Source organism: Cladophialophora psammophila, assembly GCF_000585535.1.
Source record: "Cladophialophora psammophila CBS 110553 chromosome Unknown aczJe-supercont1.6, whole genome shotgun sequence".
NCBI classification, from domain to species: Eukaryota; Fungi; Ascomycota; class Eurotiomycetes; order Chaetothyriales; family Herpotrichiellaceae; genus Cladophialophora; species Cladophialophora psammophila.
The window spans coordinates 135,888-159,945 of NW_006912927.1; the positions used below are offsets into that span (position 1 = coordinate 135,888).

A 24,058-nucleotide genomic window follows, 5' to 3' on the forward strand; every position below is an offset into this window, starting at 1 on the left:
GCAAATCGAGTTAGCGGCCTGCGCTCTTGGAAACGTCGCATTCCTTCAACTCTACCTAGTGAGCTAGGTACTTATGTAGGTATCGACAGCACTATCAACACTTGACAAGCTACTCATCGAGGCTTTGCAATCGTAACTAACTCAAAGAGCCGCTCTTCTTCATCAAGTACCCTGGGGAAACAGCAATAGCCATGACCAGGAGAGCTAAACCGTCCAAGAATGTCGCGAAACAGAGCGCGACGCCTTCTCACAATGCTACACTGCATCCTCCACCATCACGGACAGACACAGGTTCAACGGAAAAGAGCCCCAAATCCGTCCTCGCAACATTAACGGACGCAAAGGTGCAGAGGGCTCTGCAACTTATCCTGCTTGCGGCCCTTTATGCGCCCATATCCCAATTAAACCTATCCCCCGTATATGGAGAAATACCAGCTGCTTTGTACCATCGATATGGCCTCACTGCTTCCTTCATGGTTGCCTTCGCTCTTCGAGGCTACCTCCCCCCTTGGGCCTCACGGTTAATCACCCCTTTTTGCTTCTGGATTCCTGGCATCCAATTCTTCCTCTTCAGATTCAGTTCGACCCTGGGTAACCCACTGGGACCGATGATCACCGAGCTCCTGACTTGCTATCCCCTTGTGTTATTGTCTATCTATTATGCGATACAATACTTGAACGAGATCACCACCTTCAGCGAATCTCGTTCCTCTTTAGGAGAAGCTGTGCCTTCAATGGGGCTATTTATGTTGTTCTCCGTCCTCCACAGAGCCTGCAAGGTGTTTATCTCGTCACTGCTTGGACACGGCTTTCTCACTTCACGAATTGGAATGCAGCTGATAGTTGCATCGCTGTATGGGATGGTTCTGCAGAATAGCATCTTGTGGCCCTCTCTTCCGGCGGTTGCTTTTACTATGGTCGCCAATCCGCATTGCACACTTTCACGAACCACGGAGGTGCTGAATCACACCTTGGCTCTCTACGACTATACATTACTGGAACGAAAGGAGTCGATAACAGGCTATATTTCAGTGTTGGAGGATAACCAACGAGGATTTCGAGTGATGAGGTGCGATCACAGTCTCCTGGGCGGAGAATGGAAGTTACCGCCACAAAGGAGAGTCCAGAGGAAGGTTGCAGACCCGATATATTCCATCTTTGTGATGCTTGAAGCTGTACGTCTTGTGGAGGGCGCCTCTCCTAGTCCACACAAGACTGCTTTAAACATCGGACTAGGAATCGGAACGGCACCATCTGCCTTGATCCATCATGGAGTGAATACAACTGTCATGGAACTCGATCCGGTCGTCCACGAATTCGCTATCAAATACTTCGACTTTCCCCACAACCATAGTTATTACATTGGCAACGCCATTCATGCGGTCACGGCCGCAACCTCGACTGAGGCAAACTCGTACGACTACATCATCCACGACGTCTTCACCGGCGGGGCAGAACCCGTGGAGCTCTTTACCACGGAATTCCTCTCAGGCGTGCACAGGCTCCTGAAACCCGACGGGGTCATAGCTATCAATTACGCAGGGGATCTCGCCATGCCTACATCCTCCCTCATCTACCGGACGATCATATCTGTATTCCCTTCGTGCCGAGTTTTCAGAGAAGATGAAGCACCAGCACCCGGAGTCAAGCGGGACGACTTCACGAACATGGTCTTCTTCTGCAGGAAGAGGAAAGGAGCCATTAAATTTCGAAAACCCGTCGCGGCAGATTTCCTGGGTAGTGGTGCTCGACAGGAGTTTCTGGTGCCCAAGCATGAAATCGACCAGAGTGAATTCAATACAGAAGGCGCAGTTCTCAGAAGCGGGGAGACGAAGGAACTCGAGAAATGGCAGGCAAAAAGTGCGCTGGGCCACTGGAGGGTCATGAGAACGGTGCTCCCGGACGTCATCTGGGAGAACTGGTGATCTCCGTGCACGAGGGGACTGTGACACTCGAGGAAAACTGCGATGCACCAGAGGAAGATGCGAAAGACCGACCACGTCAACATCAAGTCGAGGGTTTCCGACCCCGGTTTAATCCAGAGATACGATGAAGGGTATTGGATAGGGCCCAGTAAATCCGCAAACCACGTTCTACTGATGCAGTCGGTACCCGGCTTATCAGTGATTATGGGGAGGAGCTGGCCATCTCTGCGCTACGCGCTGATACTTGGGAGCGTTCTTCAGGACCATCCCGTCGTTGAGCTGCCCGGTCTCGCGTCGAAAGATATCCTCCCAGGGTGTCTGGGACTCTGGAATCAGATAACCCCCTTTGGCCTCCAAATCCTGCCGTCGCTTCTTCAACTCATCCTCAGGGATCAACATCTGGACACGGCGCTTGTCCAAGTCGACCCTCAAGACGTCTCCGTCCCTAAGAAGCGCCAGATTACCTCCTGCGGCGGCTTCGGGACTGGCGTTCAGAATTGACGGTGATCCTGATGTCCCAGATTGTCTTCCATCTCCAATGCACGGCAAAGAGGTGACGCCTTGCTTCAAGACGTGGCCTGGAGCATGCATGTTGACTACTTCCGCCGCGCCAGCTGAGAATCAAAATTAGCATTGTCGATCGAGACAGATCCAAAGCCAAAGCCTGTCTCGTGCTGAATCCGCGAAGCACGAAAAGTCCAGGGCATCGATATGGTCTTTTTGGGTCAAGGGGACAAGGAGTACTTACGATACCCAAGCGGTCCAGCACCACGCATTACCAAAATCGTCCTCTTATCGACAGGCGTCTTAGGGTCATCGATGCGGTTGATGAAATCCTCTCGCCCATCAAACACCACAGCCTTACATTCAAAAGCATTCGGATCCTTTGGATCTTCCAAGAACTCTCGTCGGAAATCGTCGGAGATCACGGAAGTCTTCATGATGGCGGAATCAAACAGATTACCTGTCATGTGGAGGAACCCTGCTCGCTGTTTCAGGGGTTCGCGGTAGGTCTTGATGGTTCGTCTGTCCCAAGAATGCTTGCCCTCCACGTTCTCCTCGATAGTCTTGCCGTTGCAACTCAGCGCTTTTGGCCGGAGTTTACCTTGCTCCAAAAGCTCGGCCATGACTGCCTGAAGACCGCCAGCTTTATAATACTCCTCGCACAGCATCTCGCCGGCCGGTTGCACATTCACCAGCAAAGGGATGTCAAATCCAATCCGGTCCCAGTCATTCAGGTCAAGGGGAACACCAATATGTTTCGCCACAGCATTCAAATGGATCGGCGCATTCGTACTCCCTCCGATGGCACTGTTCACGACAATGGTATTTTCAAATGCTTCCCTCGTCATGATATCGCTTGGCTTGCGATCGGCGTGCACCATTTCAACAATTTGCTTACCGGTCCTGTACGCACACTGTGCGCGCTCACGATACGGGGCCGGAATCGCCGAAGAGCCGGGCAGAGCCATGCCAAGAGCTTCAGCCAGAGCATTCATAGTGGACGCCGTCCCCATGGTATTACAATGCCCTGCCGAGGGTGTTCCAGCTGCAATCATCTCCACCATCATGTCATCGTCAATCTCCCCCGCCGCATGCAAATCTCTGGCTTTCCACAGAATCGTCCCCGAGCCAATTCTGTCCTGCGAGCCGGCGAGTCGGCCATTCAGCATGGGACCGACATTGAGACAGATGGCCGGAATGTTGACGGTAGCAGCGGCCATCAACATTGCCGGAGTCGTCTTGTCGCAACCGGTCAGAAGCACCACTCCATCCAATGGATACGCATGCAAGACCTCCACAAGGCCTAGGTAGAGCAAATTCCTATCCAAAGTCGCCGTCGGTCGTCTCGCCGACTCCTGAATCGGGTGGGTGGGGAACTCAAATGCGATACCACCAGCGGAGCGAATCCCCTCGCGGACACGTTTGGACAACTCGAGATGGTGGCGGTTACAGGGGGCGAGATCGCTGCCGGACTGAGCTATGCCGATGATGGGTTTCCCGGTGTTGAGCTCAGACGTCGTCAGGCCGTAGTTGAGGTATCGGTCCGTGTATAGTGCCATCATTTCCGGGTTGTCGGGCGAGTTGAACCAGTTTTCGGACCGCAGCTTCATGGGCTTCTTGGTCGTATTAGCACTTCCAGCCTTGGACAGCTTCAATTCGAGTTCCTGAGTCCGCTTGCGCAAGCTCTCCAGTTCGAGTTTGTAATCTTCCATGTCCGGCACTGGACCATGGTGATTGTGGCCGTCACAAGACCCGCAAGACTGCTGCTCCTGTTCCTTGGGGCAACTCATGTTTCTGGACTTCTTCCTTTGCTTGCCTGGAATAGTTCCTCGGGTCGGCGAGTCTTTGTTTCCGTTTTCTGATAACTTCGCAATTTGCCTGCAGCAGCCGTTTTCTCCTGTCCCAAATACTCAGTTCCCTCGTCGTCCTGGTATGTCGTGGCCTGGCCTCTCTATACTATAGTAGGGCGTGATATAAAATGTATATATCAGACGCGGAGGGATGTCAGGAAGAAAAGCGGGCAGAACGTCCTCGCAGAAGATGACAGGAACCGAAAAGAAGAAGGGAGAGGAAGATAAAATAGAGAAGAGAGGAAAATGTCGACAGCACCTGACCACCCCCGACACTATCTGAGTCTTTTGACACGGGCGTCGTCGGTAACCAGAACCGATTTGCTTTGATTGATCGAGGATGGATAGATCAAATGTGAGCCAACCGAATTGAGTCTTTTTCCTTTCTTCACCCTTCTTCACAGGGCGTGGCACCCAGACGTTTACTTCGTCAGTCGGCAATGGTCGGTTATTGTTTCTGACAGTCGAAGTGATGGGAGGAACGCGAGAATCAAGATGTGGAGAAGCAATTCCTTTACTGAGCAATAGGCAATGGGGTATTAGCTAGTTCGGCGGCCTTTTCACCGAAGCTGTTCCCAACCCCCTCAAAAATGAAACTCAGGATGTAGATATTCCAAAGCAGAGACAGACAGTGAGACAAACACTATTCTCCGCTATTATGCTATTGATTGATATTTCGGGAAAATGAACTCGCCCAAACTATTCATTTCCCATGTTATTTGAATGGCATACATCTCCCAGGACAAACACAACGCAAGGAAAGAATCGAAGCCCGGGAATACAAACTAAACATACTAGGGGGTGTGTATAAAATCTTCAGCAAGGAACCAACTTTTCCATCCTCCGACTCCTCCCCCAAAATCAAGGACAAAAGTCATGTCTTTCGTAGGCACCAAGATCTTGAGGCTTCCCTCGGCCATGGCCTGACCAATAATCCTGTTAACGCAACAACGCCTGGAAGGATCACGTCGAATGAAAATGGGTATCGTCTTCTTCTCCCTCTTCCTCCTCTCCTCCTTCGGTGTGGTGTTGTACATAGTCCGTCGGACTGCCCGTAATATGATGCTGATCCCCTTCGCTAGAAATGCTATCAATCTCATCAATGAAATCATCTTCGTATCCCTCTGAAGACTCCAAATAAACAAGATCCGCCCAAACTCGCCAATGCACCACCGCAATATGTGCCACTCTTCTTGCGATATCTTCGATTTCGGGGAGAGAGCGCCATTTTTGCCTCGCAGCCCGAGCTTGTTGCCATTGCTTCTGTGCTTGCGAGATGGCCAATACCGTCATGTTCTGAAAATTGCCCGCGTGGTCGTTTGTTGCTCGTTCGAGCTTACGTAGTATTGTCCTTGCATGATGCTGGCTTTGATGTTCGGCCTCAAACTGGGCGACCAACCTTACCGTCGTCTTGTTGACTACCGAGTCGGGTATGGGAAAGGTAGAACCCGTCCAGATCAGGAAAGCAGCACGTGTCAGCTCAAGAGCAACCGTGTTGGCATGTCGCAACCAAATGTCTTGCATGGGAGTGCATTCAAGGTCGCCGTCGGTGAGATCCATGATTCTGTTCTGCAAGAGCATGTGCATGTCCGTTACACGGGTCTCTAAGATACCTTGCCATGAGGAGGTTGGGCCGTGGCCCAGCAGCTCCCGAAGCAAACGGTCGAAGACTGACAGAGAAATATCGAGGTGAATCGTATCCTGGACGTCCATCCGAATCTCCTTCAGGCGCTTGTGATCGTATGCAAGGGTGGCTGGAACCTCCGAATCGTGGCAAAGGCAGAGTTCGAGAATCCCATGCACTAGCGCAGCTGTCGGAAGTGTTCTGGCTGTTTCGCCTTCAAGACGACATTGTCGGTGCTGTTCGAGGGCATCACAGTACCATGCTCGTGACTGTTCGCCCTTGAGCTCACCCTGTCTGAGACGGGACCTGAAATAATCTTGCTGGAACGAGACGGTATCATCGATCAAGAGGTAACGAAAGCTTCTGATCTGATGATTAGCCACATCCAACTTCATTGCCTCCAGAAATTGAAACAGCTTTTCAATACCAGTAACGAGAGTGTGCAAGTCCCCGTTCTCTGCACCTTGTCCTATTTGTTCAGCCATCTCATGTGCACAGACATCTCTCACCGGCGCGCAGTGGCTCGTGAGGAGGCCATCGAGCCAACGAGCCAAGCGGACAATGTCTAAGAGGCCATGAGACAGCTCCTGCAGGAGCAGAGGCACGTCAAGATACTGGCTGATCTGGTATTGGTCCTTCTCCGGGATCAGGATGACGAGTAATTCTTTCAGCTTCCGAAACAAGACAGGCAACCTTCGCTTGAATACTCGCTTATCGGAGCTCGAAGAGCGCTTCCTATCACACTCGGTACATGAGACCGAGGGCCCGTGTTGGGAAACTATCTTCAGTTCAGCCAGCATACTATCCCAATACTTTCTCGCTTGCTGCTTCTTGAGCTCTCCCTTCTCCCCCGAGATGGGAGTGAAATGGAGGTCATGGTCGTAGTTGATATCGATACGCAGGTTGGGATTGGACTGTATGTAGACCAGTTCGAGCTCTTCCAAAGTTTCTTTCGTCACTGGCGGGTGAGGCATGGCAGTGACGAGTGCATCAACTTCAGCTTCGCCTATACAAGGAGGAATGGTGGTTGAGTCGTCAGCATCCTCGTCTCCAACACACGAATGATCGCAGGTAAAGGATCGTGACGCTTGGCAGGGTGAGGGTTCGGCTTCTGGGGGAGATTCCTTCCGAGTCTCTGAGGGCTCGTCCAAGGCTGGGTCTGTAGAGCGAGGCTGGTCATGACGTTCTTCGGTTTTGATGTCCCATTTGGGCGAACCGCATTCGGCACGCCCGGGCATCTTGGAATCGGCGGTGGAGGATGTGGGCGACAACGAGGACGGAGCGGTCACGTCGTCTTTGGTGGCTGCTGCAGCTTGATATTTCTGGACGTTTCTGACCTGTTCCGACGCGCCCCTGGCATCTTGTTTGTCGCCGGCCATCTTATTGCAGTCGCCGTCTTCATCGCATTCCTCTAAATCCTTCTTCATGCAGAGCTCGTGCTCCGGAGCCCCGAATCTTCATTGCCATTGGCGCATGGCTTCGACAAGTTTGATTGTACACGCTGAGTCTACAAGGACGACGCCCGAGTAACTGCAAAGGGGGCGATCTGGTGAAGTGGGACAGATCCCAGGGATGCTGAATCTTGCGCCTCAAAGGTGTGAGTCCGGGAACGGACCTCTCAGTATGACAAGGCGCGGGTAGAGGAATAATGTTGGATTGTTGGATTGTTGGGGGGGGGGGGGGGCAGGCGTGGGCGCCCGAACAGATGGACAAATCCCTTGCCCGGGTTTTTGAGAAACGTGGGATCAGTAGAGCGAGTGATGTCGAGTACTCGCTATCTGCACTATTAAGGAGAGAGAAGAAAAAAAGGTGTGGGAGGTGGTCGTCGTGGAGGGAATCGTCCCGGGTACCCAGTAGTCAGCGTGGGAGGCAAGGTGTTTGCTGGTTTCTTCTCTCCCACTTCAACTCTTCCCCCAACCTCCAGCCACCAGCAAACAGGGTTTTCTCGAGCAACGCAAACACGCAGACACCCAGCCTAGGCATCCGGTTCCCTGGGTCGTGTGATTGAGACAGTGACAGCGTCGATGCTACTAGGTAAGCCTCATGTTTGTTTCGGGGGAGGGTGTTGAGTCTTGACTGGAGCAGATCTAGGATACGGATAACAGATCCCCCCTGGCCCGGGGACTGCAATGGCCTCGACCCAAGCTCGACGCCCTTGCCTCATCGGTGCTGAGTTGCATTTTCTCGGAGATTACGACCGCCGCCCACGGCTTGTCATTGTCCGCTCACGGCCTTGTTCTTTTGACCACTATTTGCGTCGGTCGGATGTGAGGCGCCGGCTTACCCAGTACAGGAAGAAAGACTCCATTAAGCAGAAGACGCAGCCTTGAGGTTAAGAGTGGGACTGTTGGACAGCCTGACTCCATCCTGCGGCCCAAGTTGGCTTCACAATTGGTGCTTTTGGTGCATTGGTGCTTCGGGCCCCTTGCCAATAGAAAGGCCTGCCAAACTTCAAACCTCGCTCCGCATTTATTGCTCAAGGCTCAGGGAATGGCGTTGGTGGCGCCTGCGGTCGGCGATCACGCTCGCTACGCCTGGTCACCACATGTCCTTCCCTATCCTCAGCAAATCCTTCCTCGAATTGCGTATATAAGTGGTGCCCAACCTTCCAGAAATGAGGCGGAATGGACTCTCACCCCCTGTACCAACTTACACAGGAAAGATCTTCCCCATCTAACGCCGTTCACCACGACTGCCGCGAGGAAAATCACTCTTGAGTCGTAGACCATGATACTACGCTGACGCAGGTCAGGATCACGATAACTGCACAACGTCCAATGCATCCTACCGGTTCTCAGGTGGCACTGAGTCCAACAGCTGCCCGAATTTCGTTCTCGACACAAACCAATGTCCGAGATGCTCGCTGTTTCCGAGACGGGCCGTGCGACTACACCACACGGGTTCCCGCTTGTCAAAATGCAAAAAATACCGATGCTGAGACATAGTGTGTCCCTCCTAGGGCTTTCGATGCGGGCCCGCTCTGTACGGTGGGTTGTGTCGTCCTTTAGCAATCCTAAGTTGACCTACAACTTCCGACGGAGGACGGCCAAAAGAGCCAACCACCCTCGAGACTCCTGGCAAAAGAAATTCTGTGCACAGCTGCGAGGAAGCAGAGCAACGTCCCCTGCATTTCTTTTGGCAATGTTGTTTCTTGCGTGGGTTTTTGGGCCAGGAGAGAGGGGTTCTGTTACTCTTTCGCTGCTAGTGCGGTGCTTCTGGTGTTGGTTCCTTTCCCTTCACATCCACACAAGAGAAACTGTTCCATTCTATTATGAGATAAATTCTGCGCTATCAAAGAGCACAATAGGGTCGCAGCAGAGTACTTTACCCCAGATGCCCTTGGGTGGCGAAATTGTCAGTATTGGTGCCCAAAACAGGGCTAAAAGCCTCACTAAGGCAGCGGTGGTGGGATCGACTCGGTAAAGGCACTGCTTGGACGGTGGTTACCACTTCCCTACAGTTGCGGCACAGCAAGACTAACCGCTCTTCTGCACCTCAACACCGACACTGGATATTGGATATTGTACCGCACCACGAGTTCATCCTTCTCAGCAGCACCCGGGTCTATCCGATTGAAACGTAACAGTTTTCCTCTTTTCGCTGTGTAGCCGGAGGGGGCACGGCTGTTTGTTATTCGTCTTGGATTTTGACCACAACTTTTCGCGATCCCCCGGCTCCGGAGCGCTGGTGGTCGTATGCCTTGAGAGCAGCCTCGAAACCAGTGCCAATCACTTCATATTCGGCCGGGAGCAGCTTGCCTGCCTCAATCAATGCAGTGATGACGGGAATGTATTCCTCAATGTTCTTGTTCAACTCTGCTGCTTCAGGTCGACCGATCCCGCCAAGTTTGACCGCATGGGTTTTCACCCCTTCAAAGTCACCGATCCCACTCCAATCATTTGTTGTCGCAAAGAGCCTCTTGTTGCTCTTGGATGCCTTGAACAATTCCTTGGCCGTGACTGGATCTTCTGCTGCGACAGCATCAAAGATTCGAGAGATGTCCCCCGAGGTAACGCCTACGACCTCCTTGACCTGCTCCTCAATAGACTTCTTGTAGTCGAATGTTATGGCGCCCAGGCTCTTCACTTCAGCTGCCGACTTGGTCGAGCATGAGGCAACGACTTTGTAACCACAGGCCTTGGCCAACTGGATTGCACTTTTGCCGACACTGCTGGCGCCTCCCAAGACGACGATCCATTCGTCCTGGGGTCCGGGAAGGTCCTTTGGGTCAGGGAGAGGGACACCGAGACCGCCAAACAAGGCCAGGCAAGCAGTCTCACTCCCCACCCCCAATGTGACGGCCTCAACCAGGGAGATATTCTTTGGCTTACGGATGGTGACGGGCGCATCCATCAGGAAGTACTCCTGGCCAGCGGAGTATCCCAACATTCCGAGCCTGGTGCAACCGAACACGGGATCACCTGCTTTGAATCCATCCTTGGATGCCGCCTCACTTCCTGCCTCGATCACAATTCCGGCGGCGTCAACGCCGAGCACAAGTGGCCAGTCGACCACGAGAAGGCCATAGGCAGCCATGAAATTGTCACTACAGCCATCCGGTTAGACGACAAAAGAATTTGAATCAATCGCGACACTTACACGGGGTTGACGGCCATCCAGATTGATTTCACAAGCAGTTGGTCTGGACCTGGAGACGGCTTCTGAAGATCGTCGACGATCTTGGGCTCCGCGCCGACATTTGCAAAGACTACACCCTTCATAGTTGACGCGTAGATGATATGATGGCAAAATGCTGGAGAAAGAGACAGAGAGTAAGTTCCGTTGTGAAGGTGACCTTGCAGGAAACTATGACATCAGTTTACCGCTCGAGGACTCACCTTTATAGACGAAAGGGCGGATAGACAGCCTGGTTATTCGTTCCGCAGGCAGAAAGGAGCATACGTGGGATGATCGATCCACTGCAGCAAAAGCAGAGGGAAGGTATGTGTACTCAAGCAGATTTCATTGGAGACGGTGCGTGTCGGACTGACGCACACCCAAGATTACAAAGGCCAGTCTAGATCCTCTGATACGCCGGGTACAGCACCGTCTCGCGGAAAGCGCTCTCTCGATTTGGCCATCTGTAAATGACTTAAGCAGCATATACCACCCAAGACCACCATAGCGCGAGGGGCACCCCAAGGAGGAGGAGCGGGAAGCTTCGTATTGCTTCGTATTCTGTGAATACGAAGGAGGGGCATAGTGCCAAAGTCTCTTCTTGGGTTTGGAGCGGGACAGTCAGCTTGTTCGAAGCATGCATTTTGTGTCTGTTTACCGATATGGTCTTTTTGGAAAATACCATCTGGGCCATCAATGGGCGCAATTATCGGGTCTAAAATATGGATGGGTGTCAGGCTGACACAAGGGAGCGTATACAGACCCGATTGGGAAGGATGGAGCATGGAAAGCGAGGGAAGTCACCTATTCCACCAGCAGTCAAGAATTAGATAGGTTTGTCTAAAGTCTCTTTGTGCTCTGCTTCAACTCGCTATGGTGGAAATTTCGGGACTTCCTGGCAGTACGATAGTTGATCCTAGGTGCCTGGTGAGAAGAGGAACAGCTTTGCTGTGATTAGGATGGGCAAAGGGGGGGGAAGAGCCTGGTGGGCTGAGAGGCGGCGAGGCGAGCATCTGGGCGGTTGGGTCTGGCGGTCTAAAAGCGGCAACCCGCTATTGACTGTCGGGGCGATTCCCGCAGACAGGCTCCGACCAAGCTCGTTCCTCAACATTTCTGCCCGATTCTAAACAGTCAAGTCGGTCTTTACCATTCCTTCAGCGCTGCCTCGCGCTTCTCTGGTGATATTCCGAATACCCAGTAGCAACCTGGAAAGCCCCTGCTGTCTTCCACTCCGCTTGAGATCCGCAACGTTTCCTTCGTAATGGCTGGTCGCCAGTCCGTCCGCCTCCTGGCCCGCCAGGTCGCCTCGACCCAATGCTCCTCCTTCTCACACTCCCAGCACCACGCTCGGAGAGTATTTTCCTCCACGCCCTCCTCCCTCGCAGCCCATAACTTTATGATGCCCGCCATGTCCCCAACAATGACCGAAGGCAACATCTCAAGTTGGAAAGTCAAAGAGGGAGACTCTTTCTCAGCAGGGGACATTCTCCTGGAAATCGAGACCGACAAGGCTTCCATGGACGTGGAAGCCCAGGATGATGGTGTCATGGCCAAGATCTTACAGGGAGACGGCTCCAAGTCAGTTAAAGTTGGCATGAGGATAGCTGTCCTCGGCGATCCTGGGGATGACGTCTCCAGTCTAGAGATCCCTCCGGACGACTCGAAGCCCGTTCAGTCGGAAGCGGATAACGTAAAGGGCGGAGCTGATTCAAAGTATGAGGCGTCCGGAGTAGAAAAGGAGACGCCGGGCACACCCCAAAACCAGAGGCCGGCCAGGGACAAACCGAAAACTAGTCCAACAGGGCCGGGCCAGAATCCGAAATACCCGCTCTATCCTTCGGTGATAGCTCTAATCCACGAGAACCACATCTCCGAGGACGACGTTGCCAAAATCCCAGCTACTGGGCCGAATGGAAGACTACTGAAAGGTGACGTCCTCGCGTACTTGGGAACAATTGAGTCGGACTACTCGGCCAAACTATCCAAGCGCATCGAACATATGGCGCACCTCGACCTCAGCAACATCAAGATCTTACCTACTACCCCTAAGACCGCTGCTGCGGCTGCTCCTACTCCGGCAGCATTACCTGAAGAGATCGTCCCACAAAGCACCAGCGTCAGCATCACCATCTCCCTAGCCGAAGTGCTGAAGGTCCAAAAACGCATAAAAGACACGTTGGGGGTGACGGTCCCTCTATCAACCTTCCTCGCCCGCGCAGTTGATCTTGCAAACGATGATCTGCCTCAACCCAAGAATGCGAAGCCGTCAGCAGATGACCTCTTCAATGCCGTCCTTGGACTGGACACAATACCGACTACGTCGAGAGGAGCATATCTCCCGCAAATCGATGCATTTCCCATTATTCCACTTGGTAAATCCCAGACCACATCACTCCCGCGCTCCCACCGCGTTTCAGCCTCCACGGCCCAAAAAGGTGACATTATCGACATCCTGTCCGGCAAAGCCACACCCAAAAGAGCAGCTCCTTTCTCTACATCTTCAATGTCTACACCAGGCCGCACACTAAGCACGGCAGAGGGCGCATTGAATGCATTCAGTCTGACAGTCCCGGTGGGCGAAGAGAAAAGGGCACGCACGTTTCTGGAGAGGGTCAAGACGGTGTTGCAAGTTGAGCCAGGGAAGTTGGTGCTGTAATTGTTGAGATGTCTCATATGGTGAAGTCTAGGCGAGGAGGACCAAGGCCAAGAGGGGCGAAGATAATGTAGTTTCAAACTGGATCAATTTTGTGGAGGATACCTTGTTGTTCGATTCGCCTCCCGTTGGTTGGCAGGATAACGATGGTGTGTGGGTGATGATAGAAAGGGACATGCGACAAGCGGCCGGCAGACGGATGGGCAGGCAGGGACTACGGAGTATTGGAGCGGTACGTATGTCCAGTGCTGTCCTTTTCAGAAAAGCGGCTTCGATTCCTATTCCAGACAACGAGCATGATGTTGTTATTACATATCAGGTCTCCCCGTCCCTGGCAAGTCATCAGGAAAGACATACCGATACCTTGGTATCGGGTACGTGGAGAACCGTTCTGTACAAAAATTATCTATCATTTATTGTGCATCCCCTTTTTTGAGCGCCATGCGTCCGTGCATGGCTGGGAATATGTATATATCTTTTTACTCGGTACATTCCTACCTAGGTACCCTGCCCTCCCTACCGTAGCTCACCCCACTTTATCCTTCGCCTGCCTTCACCGTAGCTTTATGTAGCGTAACGAGTATATAGCTTAAATTGCTTAGCTTGTACCGAGAGATTAATATTAAGAATCGCCTAACTACAGACTATTCTAGAATAGGAACAGCCTAGGACTAGTTAGGACTTCAATTCACGGCGACGTTCGTGACCAAGTCCTGCTGGAAAATCCAGCCGGGAAAATAGGAATACCAAACATGGTCCCAAGGCACCAGGCGAGAGTCTCTTCTATTCAGTAGCCATCATTCGACTATTCGAGCGACCTGGGCAATTGGTGCAGCAGTGGTTCTGACATTTTAGACACGTCGCGGTCTTGGCTGAGGTCTTCCCGCATTATTGACGTTGTATTACTACATCGGAGGCGGCCAAGTATTTTGTTCTCCATGAGGCACTCCTAGTTCAGCCAAAGCCGTGATTAGGCCTCTGCGGCTGTACTTATCGCCTGGTCTTCGAGTGTCCTTTTTGTCCCACCCGCGCGAATGATACACTAGAAACAACTCCAGAGAACAGGGCGAAGCCTGTGACGACGAACCATTCAGGGGACTATCATAGGGATCGAAGAGAGGAAAGACTTGAGCACACTACTTGAGCGGTTGTTTCAACAGCATCCGTTATCTCACCTATAAATGAGATCGTAGGTTTCGATCGAATCTGGAAAACCGGTCGTAACCACCGCCCTGAATCTCTCTCCGGAAATCATTTGCAGCTAGTCCGAGGCGTCTGGCCTCTTCTTTCCATGCAGCCGTTTCCGCAGAACCGTCGCCTCCCGCTAGCGCCGTTTGCTCGAGAGCTTCAGCCAAAGCGCGTGCCACTCGGACCATCTCGCCTTTACCGCCAAGGACGGGTCTCGTTCGCCCGAGCCAGTTCCAACGCCCTCCTTCCGTGCCTCCTACATCGAAAGTTAGAGCGGCCTCGTCTTCGACATGCAAGCGCAGAAGCGCAGACTTACATGGACACCTCAAATCGTCGTTGTTTGAGAGTTGTGACTGCCAGACGATAATGCAAAATCCCCGTCTGGATCGGGGCCGGGACTTTGTTTCGCGCTGGCGTCAAGGGCATGCCTGAACGCTTCTTCCGCTTTTCCCAACTCCTTTTGTTGTATATGAAGCAATCTAGCGTTTTCGCCACACCTCCTATAGAATCGTTAGTCGCCAGGTTGGTCGTCCGGGAGAGAACGTTAGGAAAATAGGGAGCATACACAGCAACGTAGTAAGTGTTTGACCCGAACTCGTGGCGTGCGATATTTCTGGCGAGGTTCAATTGGTGCCACGCAGCCTTCGTATCACCTCGAAGCCCAAAGGTTGTAGTCATGTTGAGTTGCCGGAGATGCAGTGTTTTGCTGGCTGTTTCCGGCTTCTTCTTGTCGATTTCGATTGCCTTTTGGCAGAGATCGATGCCCCTTTCGTACTCTTGTTTTGAGCAGTAGACTTTGCCAAGATTGTTGAACAGGAAAGACCTTGATGAGTCACCGAAATCTCCTGGATAGGATGCTTGTATGTACCCACAACATACGGGAATATCGACTCAGAATACAGGGTCTCCGTTTCATCGTGGCCACTGATCCTAGTATCATTCAAGGAGCTGAGAATATTGCCAGCCTGCAAGAAGAGATCCTCACAAAGGTCGGAAGGGATCTATCGGCAATTTTATTGCGGGAGACAGCACTCTCCGTCTTGGAGAGAACTTGAAAAGAACTTGTCAGACGAAGATGGATTTAGCCTTCTCGCTGGCATCTTAGACCTTTTCGCAGATGATCTTGCTGAAAAGGTAGATGGACAACTGAAAATGATGGCTGCTGTACTTCAACGAATCAGACAGAATGAAAAAAGTTGGTGGGCTGAAATTGCGAACAATTGAAGCGGTGCCAACCAGGATGATAATAGGGATCCAGATGAAGCATTTGAGCATTGCAGGGCGAAGCCCTAATGTGAATCGATTAGTCTTGGGCAGCTCAATCGGGTTCTTTATGCCCTAGGAGTCGTCTTGCCGCTGGGACCCGCGAATATGGGTTTGGGTCGGCTTGTACCACTGCCACACGATGTCAGTCCAAACCCTTCCTGTTACATCGAGGTAGACTCTGCTATACAGGCCGAGGACTGATTTGCGGAAGCTTTAGATGAGAGTGTCCTCTATCAGTCAAATCATTGCTCGAGGAGGATCAATTTGGTAAATGGTCAGGTGGAAAGTTGAGATGGGAAGGATAACCATCACGAACTGCACATTAGGCTGACTGGCCAAGCCCCGCTTGCCGAAAGCGTCGATTCAGCGACGCCGCTTTTGACACGTTCTCCCTCCGACTATTAAATGTGCAGGACATGTCCAAAGCATGGCGTCCGCCAAGATTACTTGAAGAGAGCAATAAGTGGGGCTTGGGAATAGGGCGGCATTACATCACCCTTTCCGGAGCGAGGGAGGTGCGCGCAGTTTTTCTTCGTCTTGGCATCAGTTCCATTTTTTTTTCTTCTGTCTCTTCCGGTTGATAATTTTCAGTTCCAAGAGCTGGCCTCTGTGATTTAATGATAGAGTGACAAATTCAATTCTTGGGCGGGGACTCTGATTGTTCCTTTGCCGAGTCATCTTCGAATCTTAGAACGTTGCAATGGCAGAGAGACTACGGATCCTTGTTGTTGGTTCGGGCGGCCGAGAGCATGCTCTTGCGTGGAAACTGGCCAGATCGCCTTCGGTCGACGTGGTCCACATTGCTCCCGGGAACGGAGGTACAGAGTCCGACAATATCGTCAATGTGCACATCTCCACCAACGACTTTACAGAGCTCGTCGCTCACGCAAGGAAGCATGGTCTGAACTTGGTTGTTGTTGGCCCTGAAGCTCCTCTGGTCGCCGGTATTGAACAATTCTTCCGAGCCGTGGGCATCCGCTGCTTTGGCCCCAGCAAGGCCGCTGCGAGAATGGAAGGATCCAAGGCCTTCTCAAAGGACTTCATGCAACGTCACGGAATTCCAACAGCAGCATTCCGGAATTTCAGCGACTACGAGTCTGCATGCGCATATCTGGACTCAGTCAACCATGATGTCGTGATCAAAGCCGATGGGCTTGCCGCCGGAAAGGGCGTCATCATTCCCAAGACAAAACAGGAGGCGCATGATGCTCTGAAGATGATCATGGTTGACCGAGAATTTGGGTCAGCCGGCTCGCAGGTTGTGATTGAGGAATTTCTGGAGGGTGAGGAGCTAAGTGTTCTCTCTTTCAGTGATGGATACACTATTCGATCACTACCGCCTGCTCAAGACCACAAGCGTGTTTTTGACGGTGATCAAGGGCCCAACACTGGAGGCATGGGGTGCTATGCGCCAACAAGGGTCGCTTCCAAGGAGCTTATTGCACAGATTGACCGGGAAATTGTTCAACCCACGGTCGATTGTATGCGTCGTGAGGGAATGCCCTTTGTTGGCATGCTCTTCACTGGCTTGATGATCACTAAAAATGGACCAAAAGTCCTGGAATACAATGTGAGGGGAGGAGACCCGGAAACACAGACCTTGTTGCCTCTACTGAGCGACGATACTGACTTGGCCAAAGTCATCCTGGCCTGTACGGAGCATTGGTTGGATGGTGTCGACCTGAAGATTGAATCCAAGTTCGCTGCCACGGTGGTCGCGTGCGCTGAAGGCTATCCTGGTACTTATGCAAAAAACAGGCCCGTCACAGTACATCAGACTCCCGAAGACACATTCGTCTTTCATGCCGGAACAGTCAAAGATGGAAAACAGATTATTGCAACTGGAGGCCGCGTGATCGCGTCAACCTCAACTGCGGATACGTTGGAAGAGGCAGTGGCCAAGGCATACAAAGGGATGGAGTCCATCAAATTTAGTGGGATGCATTTCAGAAAAGACATTGCTCACCGAGCATTCAAACGAAAGGCACAGGAGAAAGGGCCAGAAGAAGCTGTGATGACCTATGCATCGGCCGGAGTGTCTATCGACGCAGGGAACAGCCTCGTATCCAGGATTAAGCCCGCAGTAAAGGCGACCGCGCGCCCCGGGGCCAATGCCATCATCGGTGGGTTTGGCGGTGCCTTTGATCTTGCCAAAGCTGGCTACCACGAAAATTCTCCTATCATCATCGGAGCGATTGATGGAGTTGGCACAAAACTCAAAATTGCCCATGCGATGAATGTCCACGATACCGTCGGCATCGACTTGGTGGCCATGAACGTTAATGACCTTGTTGTGCAAGGAGCAGAGCCGCTTATGTTCCTTGACTGCTACACTTGCAGTATTCTCGACATCGACATTGCGAGTGACTTTATCCGCGGTGTCTGCGAGGGCTGTAAAATTGCTAACTGCGCTCTTGTTGGAGGAGAAACTGCTGAAATGCCCGGTCTCTTGAGTGGAACGGAGTATGATGCGGTTGGTGCCGCTCTGGGAGCAATCGACACACCTGCTGGCAAGAGAATATTACCCGATGTAGGAAGTATGGTTGAAGGTGATGTTCTACTCGGCCTGGCTTCAAGCGGGCTCCATTCGAATGGATTTTCCCTGGTCCGCCGCATTGTCGAGAAGATGCATCTTGCCTTGTCGGACGCTGCGCCGTGGAACTCTGAAACCACAGTTGGGAGATCGCTGCTTACACCGACACGGATTTATGTGGTTTCCTTGTTGCAGGCAGTCAAGCGCGATTTGGTCAAAGGGATGGCGCATATCACGGGGGGTGGGCTCTTGGAAAATGTTCCTAGAATGCTTCCCGATCATCTTACTGCCGAAATTGACGTCTCTACCTGGGACCGTCCTGGCGTGTTCAAATGGCTTCAAGAATCAGGCAATGTCAGCAACGAGGAGATGAGTCGAACCTTCAACAACGGGATAGGCATGGTCCTTGTCGTATCTGACGTTGCTTCGGGAGAGGTAAGGAAAATTCTGGAAGCTCAGGGCGAAACCGTCTTCAAGATCGGCAAGCTGGTGGACAGGGAACAAGCAAAAGAGGCTTGCATCTTGGAGAATCTCGACTCGTGGAGTTCATCCAAGTCTGGTCCGCATTGATTCTGGAGAAAAGTGCATTCGAGCTTTGGGCAGGACAGCGGAGTTTTGCCTAAGCTGCCTAGAGTATGGAACAACTCTACACGATCATGACCGGAAATATGGTTCTTCCTTTCGGTCCGCAATATGTCGTGCATTTCGAAACATGGAGGCATTCTGGGCTCCATGAGCGCATATTTCAGACCAATGAACAGATGCCCCGGAGCTGAAATGCGGTATTTGAATGGGTGAGATACTCACCGAATCGTGCCATGACTCAGCACCCCTGCGGCCTTGCGGAGGCTTTCTGTTTCCGCCGCTCCGCCGTGGTTCAGCCTTGTCTGTGTAAACGAGTCATTGACTAATTGCAGTGAAGATGAAAATGGTATCCTCTTCACCACAGCTCCCTCTCGACTGATGAAGATGAGTATAAAGCTGGACTTCTTGCCTTCGCTCCATCGAGCTCTTCATTCTCAACAACCAGTTCAGCTTTAACACAGATTTCGAAACCAAAAACAAAACCAAAAAAAAAAAAAAAAAAAACCACACAACACCATCATATCTCGAGCAAATCCAAAGCTTTGATCCGCGGACATCTTCGTCATGAGCTCCAACACCACCATTGTCATTGGCGCAAGCCGAGGTATTGGCCTGGAGCTGGCGAAGTCTCTCGCTCAGAACCCTGAACACCATGTCGTCGCAACCATGCGCAAGCCTTTCGTCTTCGGCTCGGCAAACGTTGACGTTCTCGAATTCGACCAGACGAACCAGAAATCCGTCGATGCAGCAGCCGCGAAAGTCAAAGAAGCTGACACATTGATCGTCAACGGTGCCATCGGCGAGGATGAGCTCCTCACCAAGATCTCTTCTGACAGACTCCTTCAGTACCTTGACACGAATGTCGCCGGCCCTCACAGAGTCATCAATGCATTCCTCCCAGCACTGCGAGCTCGCAAAACGCGAAAGATTATTTATATTTCTTCCACAGCAGCTTCACTTACTGGCCAAGTCGGCGAGAAATGGGGTCTTCGCGGACCATATGCAACCTCGAAAGCTGCTGGTAACATGTTGGCTGTTCAATTCCACAACGAACTCCACGAAGATGGATTTACTGTGGTGGCAATTCATCCGGGTTGGGTCGATACCGACATGGGCAGGACAGCAGGTCCCGGTGCCATGCCAACAAGCGACTCAGTGCAGAAAATCATGCAGATAGTCGACGGACTGACTAGCACTGACGGTGCTAAGTTTTTCAATATTGACGGCACAATTTTGCCTTGGTGAAGACCGGGTACGTGTCTTGAAAGTCTGTTGGCGGAGATGGGCGGGAGAAGGGTATGTGAAATAGACAAGAAAAGTTTTTTGATGGCAATCCAGGCGTGGCTCTTGTTAGTCTCCATTCAATTTAATACCAGCCCAGTGTATTTGTATTTGTTTGACTGAAATACATGGAAGACGGCCATGTGCTCCTGGTGCTCTCGGGAATTGAGCGAAGGCGAGTTGGGCGAATCAATGAGGCCATCAAAGCCATCTTGGGCCATGTACTGATGGGAGTGCAAACCATACACGTGTGCTCCACCGTACTTCGTATACTACGGAGGAGCATTGGAAAAGGGCCGATTCCTGGACCGCCGGAAAAAAGTGCAGCCCAGGCATGCAATTGAGCATTTACTTCGGCTGTTAATTCTTTTACGAACAAACTCTCATAGACTCGGTTCGGTTCTTTGCTCTCTTCCTTTTCTGTATCCTTCGCTGGCCGAATTGTCTCACCGGCAGAAATCGACGCTTTAGAAAAGGGGAACCCACCGTCACCTCTCCCTCTTCTCGCTGGAATATTTTTCACATGCTGCCTCGCTCGGTGAGGCATTACCTATGTCCACCATGTCAAATCAACTACGGTGCCTGGATTGGCACAAGAACTACCTTCAAGATCTCACCTGGTCGAAGTCCACGACCATTCTGCTCCAGCAGAGTTCAACGTCTCCGGAACCGTCCCCGTGCACGGAAAATAACACCAGGCGGCTTAGAGAAAAATGACACGTCTATACAAAGGAATAGCGAGGATGCCAAAGGCAAGAAACTCCATGGCGTCCGGAAAGAGTTGGCTCAAAAAGATGGGGCTGAAGGCCTGTCGGCGGAGACGCCTGTACCAGCGCAGTTGCTGTCACGAGCAGATCGTGTTCCGAAGTTGACAGCAGCTCAGAAAGATGAGCTCTATGCTTTGTCAATGTTTAGGGCAAAAATGCGCCATGTCGCTTCAAACCTGATACCAGAGGTTGCATCGAGGACCCAGGACTTGACCATAGACCAGGTGCTGGACGGTTTGAGCCTCAAGAGCAAAATGAAGGGGTTCAAACGTGGGGCATCGAAGCTTCGGTCAGCGTACCCTGGACACTCCTACGAAGAGGTGGATAGTGATCTTGGGGTTATCATGCCATTTAGGAGCGGGAAGAAGCCTCTTTCCAAAGAGGCAGCGAGAATATTGACTACGCTAGGATTTCTGGACGGTGGTGCAGTTTCAGATGGTGTTGCTCAACATGCAGAGGCCTCTCCAGTACTAGAAAAGACAAAAGGCGCAACGGCTCCAGAACCTCATGCCCTCGTTATTGAGACTCCAAAAGAGCTACTGAGCTCTCCAACAGAACTTGTCCCTGCAGCCGACGATCATGGCGAGGAAACAATCCGTGCAGCGAAAATCGCACCTAGAGTAAAACAAGAGACTATCCAGAAACATGAGCTTGTACCGCGAGAAAAGGACAAGGCAAAAATTGCCGACATGAAGGGGGACAATGTGCGAGAGGTGAAGGGCGATACGTTCTCACTGGTACCGTTGACAGCTGAGCCCACAAATGTGCCCAGGCTGAGCCACGACTTGTCGCGTGTGCTGTTCAATCCGGGCGTCTATCAATTACAGGATCCACGGTCAAGAGTATGGAACTTTGATCCTTATCTCGGAACCCTTATGCCGGCGTCCGAGTTCAATTACGATGCATTGAATAAATACATCACTTCATCTGAAGATAGTCATCTTCGAGAAGTGGCCTTGACGCACACAAAGCGATATATCGGTTCCACTTCAAGTATGTCGGGAGTCCTGTCCCATTTCCATTTCCTTCTTTCGGCCTTTCGGAATCTCAACCTGGAGAATTTGACCCGAGGCTTTAAGGATGATGGTGTGCACTTTACCAGGCTGCAGCGAGGCCCCACGGCAATATTCCTCCGCCACAAAGATGGTGTATATGCCGTGGACGCAGACAAAGAATTTGATTCTGCAAATATCCTCATGAGTCTTGGCCGCTCTATGGAGAAGCTCCTGACGCTCGACAAGGATGAATTCGAGCGATATAGAAGGACTACGGACGCGGCTAAAGACGCGCAGTTGCCCACCACCGAGCCCGAGGTATATCACTATTCAGGGCTGGGCGAGTTCCTTTTGCGTTCTCAACTCGACGCGCACGATCCTCGCCTGCCGGGGACAGGCATGTTTGATCTCAAGACTCGAGCGGTAGCAGCTGTCCGGATGATGGTCCACAACCATGAAGTAGGTGCGGGCTATCAGATTAAACAGAGATTCGGCACATGGGAATCGTATGAGCGAGAGTACTACGACATGATGAGATCTGCTTTTCTCAAATACTCCCTCCAGGTTCGGATGGGCCGCATGGACGGCATCTTCGTCGCTTACCATAATACCGAACGGCTGTTTGGGTTTCAATACGTACCCGTTTCGGAACTTGATCTGGCGCTGCACGGCCAGGCGAACCGAATTCTGGGGGACCAAGAATTCTCGCTCAGCATTCAGCTCTTGAACGACATTTTCAACGAAGCGACAATGAAGCACCCAGGTCAATCCCTTCGGTTCCACTTTGAGGCCAGGGAGGCTACGGCTGCCTCCCCTCCCTACATGTACATTTTTGCGGAGCCTGTTACGGAGGAAGAGATTGTCGAGATCCAAAATTTGAAAAAGGAAGAAATCCGAGCATTCGAGGAGCGTCTCTTTAATCCACGACCGACGCAAGGGCCCGAGAGCGCTCAGGATGAGGATGAGATTGAGCTTGAAGCCGAACCTGACGATGCCGAAACTGCTAACGAATCCGACGCCTCCGTGAAGCCGTCCACTGCGTCGAATCCGAACGCAGGTCCATCTCATCGCTCGAATGCTGCGAATGTTGCATTCCTGGACAGCATCTTAGGCATGAATATCAGTGAGGCTTTGGGGTCAAAATCGATTGCAGGCAGTGTTTCTCAGTCAGGGGAGAAGCCAGGCCAAGGGGCGTTCGATTGTCATCCTCCCAATATCGATGGGTCGGTTGGAGAACCTCCCATGCGGAAACCATTATCGGCCTGGAAGCTGAACATTCGGAATTTGGTTAATGGGCTGCCTGTCGTCCGACCTGGAAACCTCAAGGAAGGAGATACCTGGAAGCTGCAGTATACACTAAAGCCGCTATCCGACCACGAAGCCCGGCGGCATTACACATTGTGCAAGAACCGACGCAAGGCTACGCTGGAAGCCCCACAGGATGCGGACGAAGCAGCTAGTTTCTACATTCGACGTCTGATATCGATGAGTCGCAGCGGAGCAGAATGGCGGCGTCATTTGGACAAGCTTGATGCTCAACGCAAACGGGTTGTACTTTACGGGGATGAACGATGATATATAATCTATCTGTATACTACAAAAAGCAATCCCCCCTTTGGGAAACGTGAGCGTGGGGATTGACCGTGTTGTAATACAAGTACACGGGGAATAGACGAGAGACATGTCTCATGGTGAAGGACGGCGAATCGATATTCTAAGCAATAACGATGTTAGGCACGCAGCACAAACAGGGGGGAGCCGTCATATTTTTATATTCTTTCTTTCTTTTCAGTCTCCATCCATCACTTCATGTCGAAAGCCGCCCCCATTCCTGAGACCTCTTCACACCGCTGTTCGACGATAGAATGCAAAAAAGGGGCCCAGAAGTCCCAAGGCTGACGGGACCCTGGATGAATTGCTGCTGTGGCGTGGTCCGGCAATCTCCATCACGGGAGCCATCAGCGCAATGCCGCAGACCTTAGCTAGAAGGTTGCTCGATGGATTCCGGGCTGTGTTCGCCAATCGCGGCACATCTCTGGTCCTACCTTGTTGGTCGCTAGCTACTCTACCGAATATCCTTGGTTTATCCTGTTTATCCCACCCTCCAAGCCTCCCACCACCGCCACGGCCACTCGATTGCCAGGTGCCGACCAGAGCCCTGCATGGCGAGAGCGCTTGATGGGTACCTGGCAAACCTAGGAAGCTAGGCAGGTAGGAACTGTCGTCCACGCTGCTTGTGAGTGGACAGAGTGGACTGACCAAAGTCCGTG

The 24,058-nt window shown here is 51.9% G+C and overlaps 9 protein-coding genes across 9 annotated transcripts; 5 read left to right on the forward strand and 4 right to left on the reverse strand.

The window, feature by feature from the left end:
- Positions 1 to 191: 191 nt before the first annotated feature.
- On the forward strand, positions 192 to 1,925 carry A1O5_04384 (uncharacterized protein; the record flags this gene model as incomplete). The annotated part of the gene is made up of 1 exon (XM_007744991.1): positions 192 to 1,925. One exon carries the CDS (start codon positions 192 to 194, stop codon positions 1,923 to 1,925), a length of 1,734 nt encoding a protein of 577 aa, XP_007743181.1.
- A 195-nt stretch (positions 1,926 to 2,120) lies between these two features.
- Positions 2,121 to 4,219, reverse strand: A1O5_04385 (dihydroxy-acid dehydratase; the record flags this gene model as incomplete). The annotated part of the gene is made up of 2 exons (XM_007744992.1): positions 2,121 to 2,539; positions 2,674 to 4,219. 2 exons carry the CDS (start codon positions 4,217 to 4,219, stop codon positions 2,121 to 2,123), a joined length of 1,965 nt encoding a protein of 654 aa, XP_007743182.1.
- A 1,023-nt stretch (positions 4,220 to 5,242) lies between these two features.
- A1O5_04386 (uncharacterized protein) lies at positions 5,243 to 7,282 on the reverse strand (the record flags this gene model as incomplete). Its single annotated transcript, XM_007744993.1, has 1 exon — positions 5,243 to 7,282. The coding sequence occupies one exon, from the start codon at positions 7,280 to 7,282 to the stop codon at positions 5,243 to 5,245; it is 2,040 nt and encodes a 679-aa protein (XP_007743183.1).
- A 2,251-nt stretch (positions 7,283 to 9,533) lies between these two features.
- A1O5_04387 (uncharacterized protein) lies at positions 9,534 to 10,624 on the reverse strand (the record flags this gene model as incomplete). Its single annotated transcript, XM_007744994.1, has 2 exons — positions 9,534 to 10,449; positions 10,503 to 10,624. 2 exons carry the CDS (start codon positions 10,622 to 10,624, stop codon positions 9,534 to 9,536), a joined length of 1,038 nt encoding a protein of 345 aa, XP_007743184.1.
- Positions 10,625 to 11,781: 1,157 nt separating this feature from the next.
- A1O5_04388 (uncharacterized protein) lies at positions 11,782 to 13,176 on the forward strand (the record flags this gene model as incomplete). Its single annotated transcript, XM_007744995.1, has 1 exon — positions 11,782 to 13,176. One exon carries the CDS (start codon positions 11,782 to 11,784, stop codon positions 13,174 to 13,176), a length of 1,395 nt encoding a protein of 464 aa, XP_007743185.1.
- A 1,172-nt stretch (positions 13,177 to 14,348) lies between these two features.
- Positions 14,349 to 15,277, reverse strand: A1O5_04389 (uncharacterized protein; the record flags this gene model as incomplete). Its single annotated transcript, XM_007744996.1, has 3 exons — positions 14,349 to 14,574; positions 14,678 to 15,184; positions 15,234 to 15,277. The coding sequence occupies 3 exons, from the start codon at positions 15,275 to 15,277 to the stop codon at positions 14,349 to 14,351; spliced, it is 777 nt and encodes a 258-aa protein (XP_007743186.1).
- A 1,050-nt stretch (positions 15,278 to 16,327) lies between these two features.
- A1O5_04390 (uncharacterized protein) lies at positions 16,328 to 18,730 on the forward strand (the record flags this gene model as incomplete). The annotated part of the gene is made up of 1 exon (XM_007744997.1): positions 16,328 to 18,730. One exon carries the CDS (start codon positions 16,328 to 16,330, stop codon positions 18,728 to 18,730), a length of 2,403 nt encoding a protein of 800 aa, XP_007743187.1.
- A 579-nt stretch (positions 18,731 to 19,309) lies between these two features.
- Positions 19,310 to 19,990, forward strand: A1O5_04391 (uncharacterized protein; the record flags this gene model as incomplete). Its single annotated transcript, XM_007744998.1, has 1 exon — positions 19,310 to 19,990. The coding sequence occupies one exon, from the start codon at positions 19,310 to 19,312 to the stop codon at positions 19,988 to 19,990; it is 681 nt and encodes a 226-aa protein (XP_007743188.1).
- A 597-nt stretch (positions 19,991 to 20,587) lies between these two features.
- On the forward strand, positions 20,588 to 23,363 carry A1O5_04392 (uncharacterized protein; the record flags this gene model as incomplete). The annotated part of the gene is made up of 2 exons (XM_007744999.1): positions 20,588 to 20,703; positions 20,759 to 23,363. The coding sequence occupies 2 exons, from the start codon at positions 20,588 to 20,590 to the stop codon at positions 23,361 to 23,363; spliced, it is 2,721 nt and encodes a 906-aa protein (XP_007743189.1).
- Between the last annotated feature and the right edge of the window lie 695 nt (positions 23,364 to 24,058).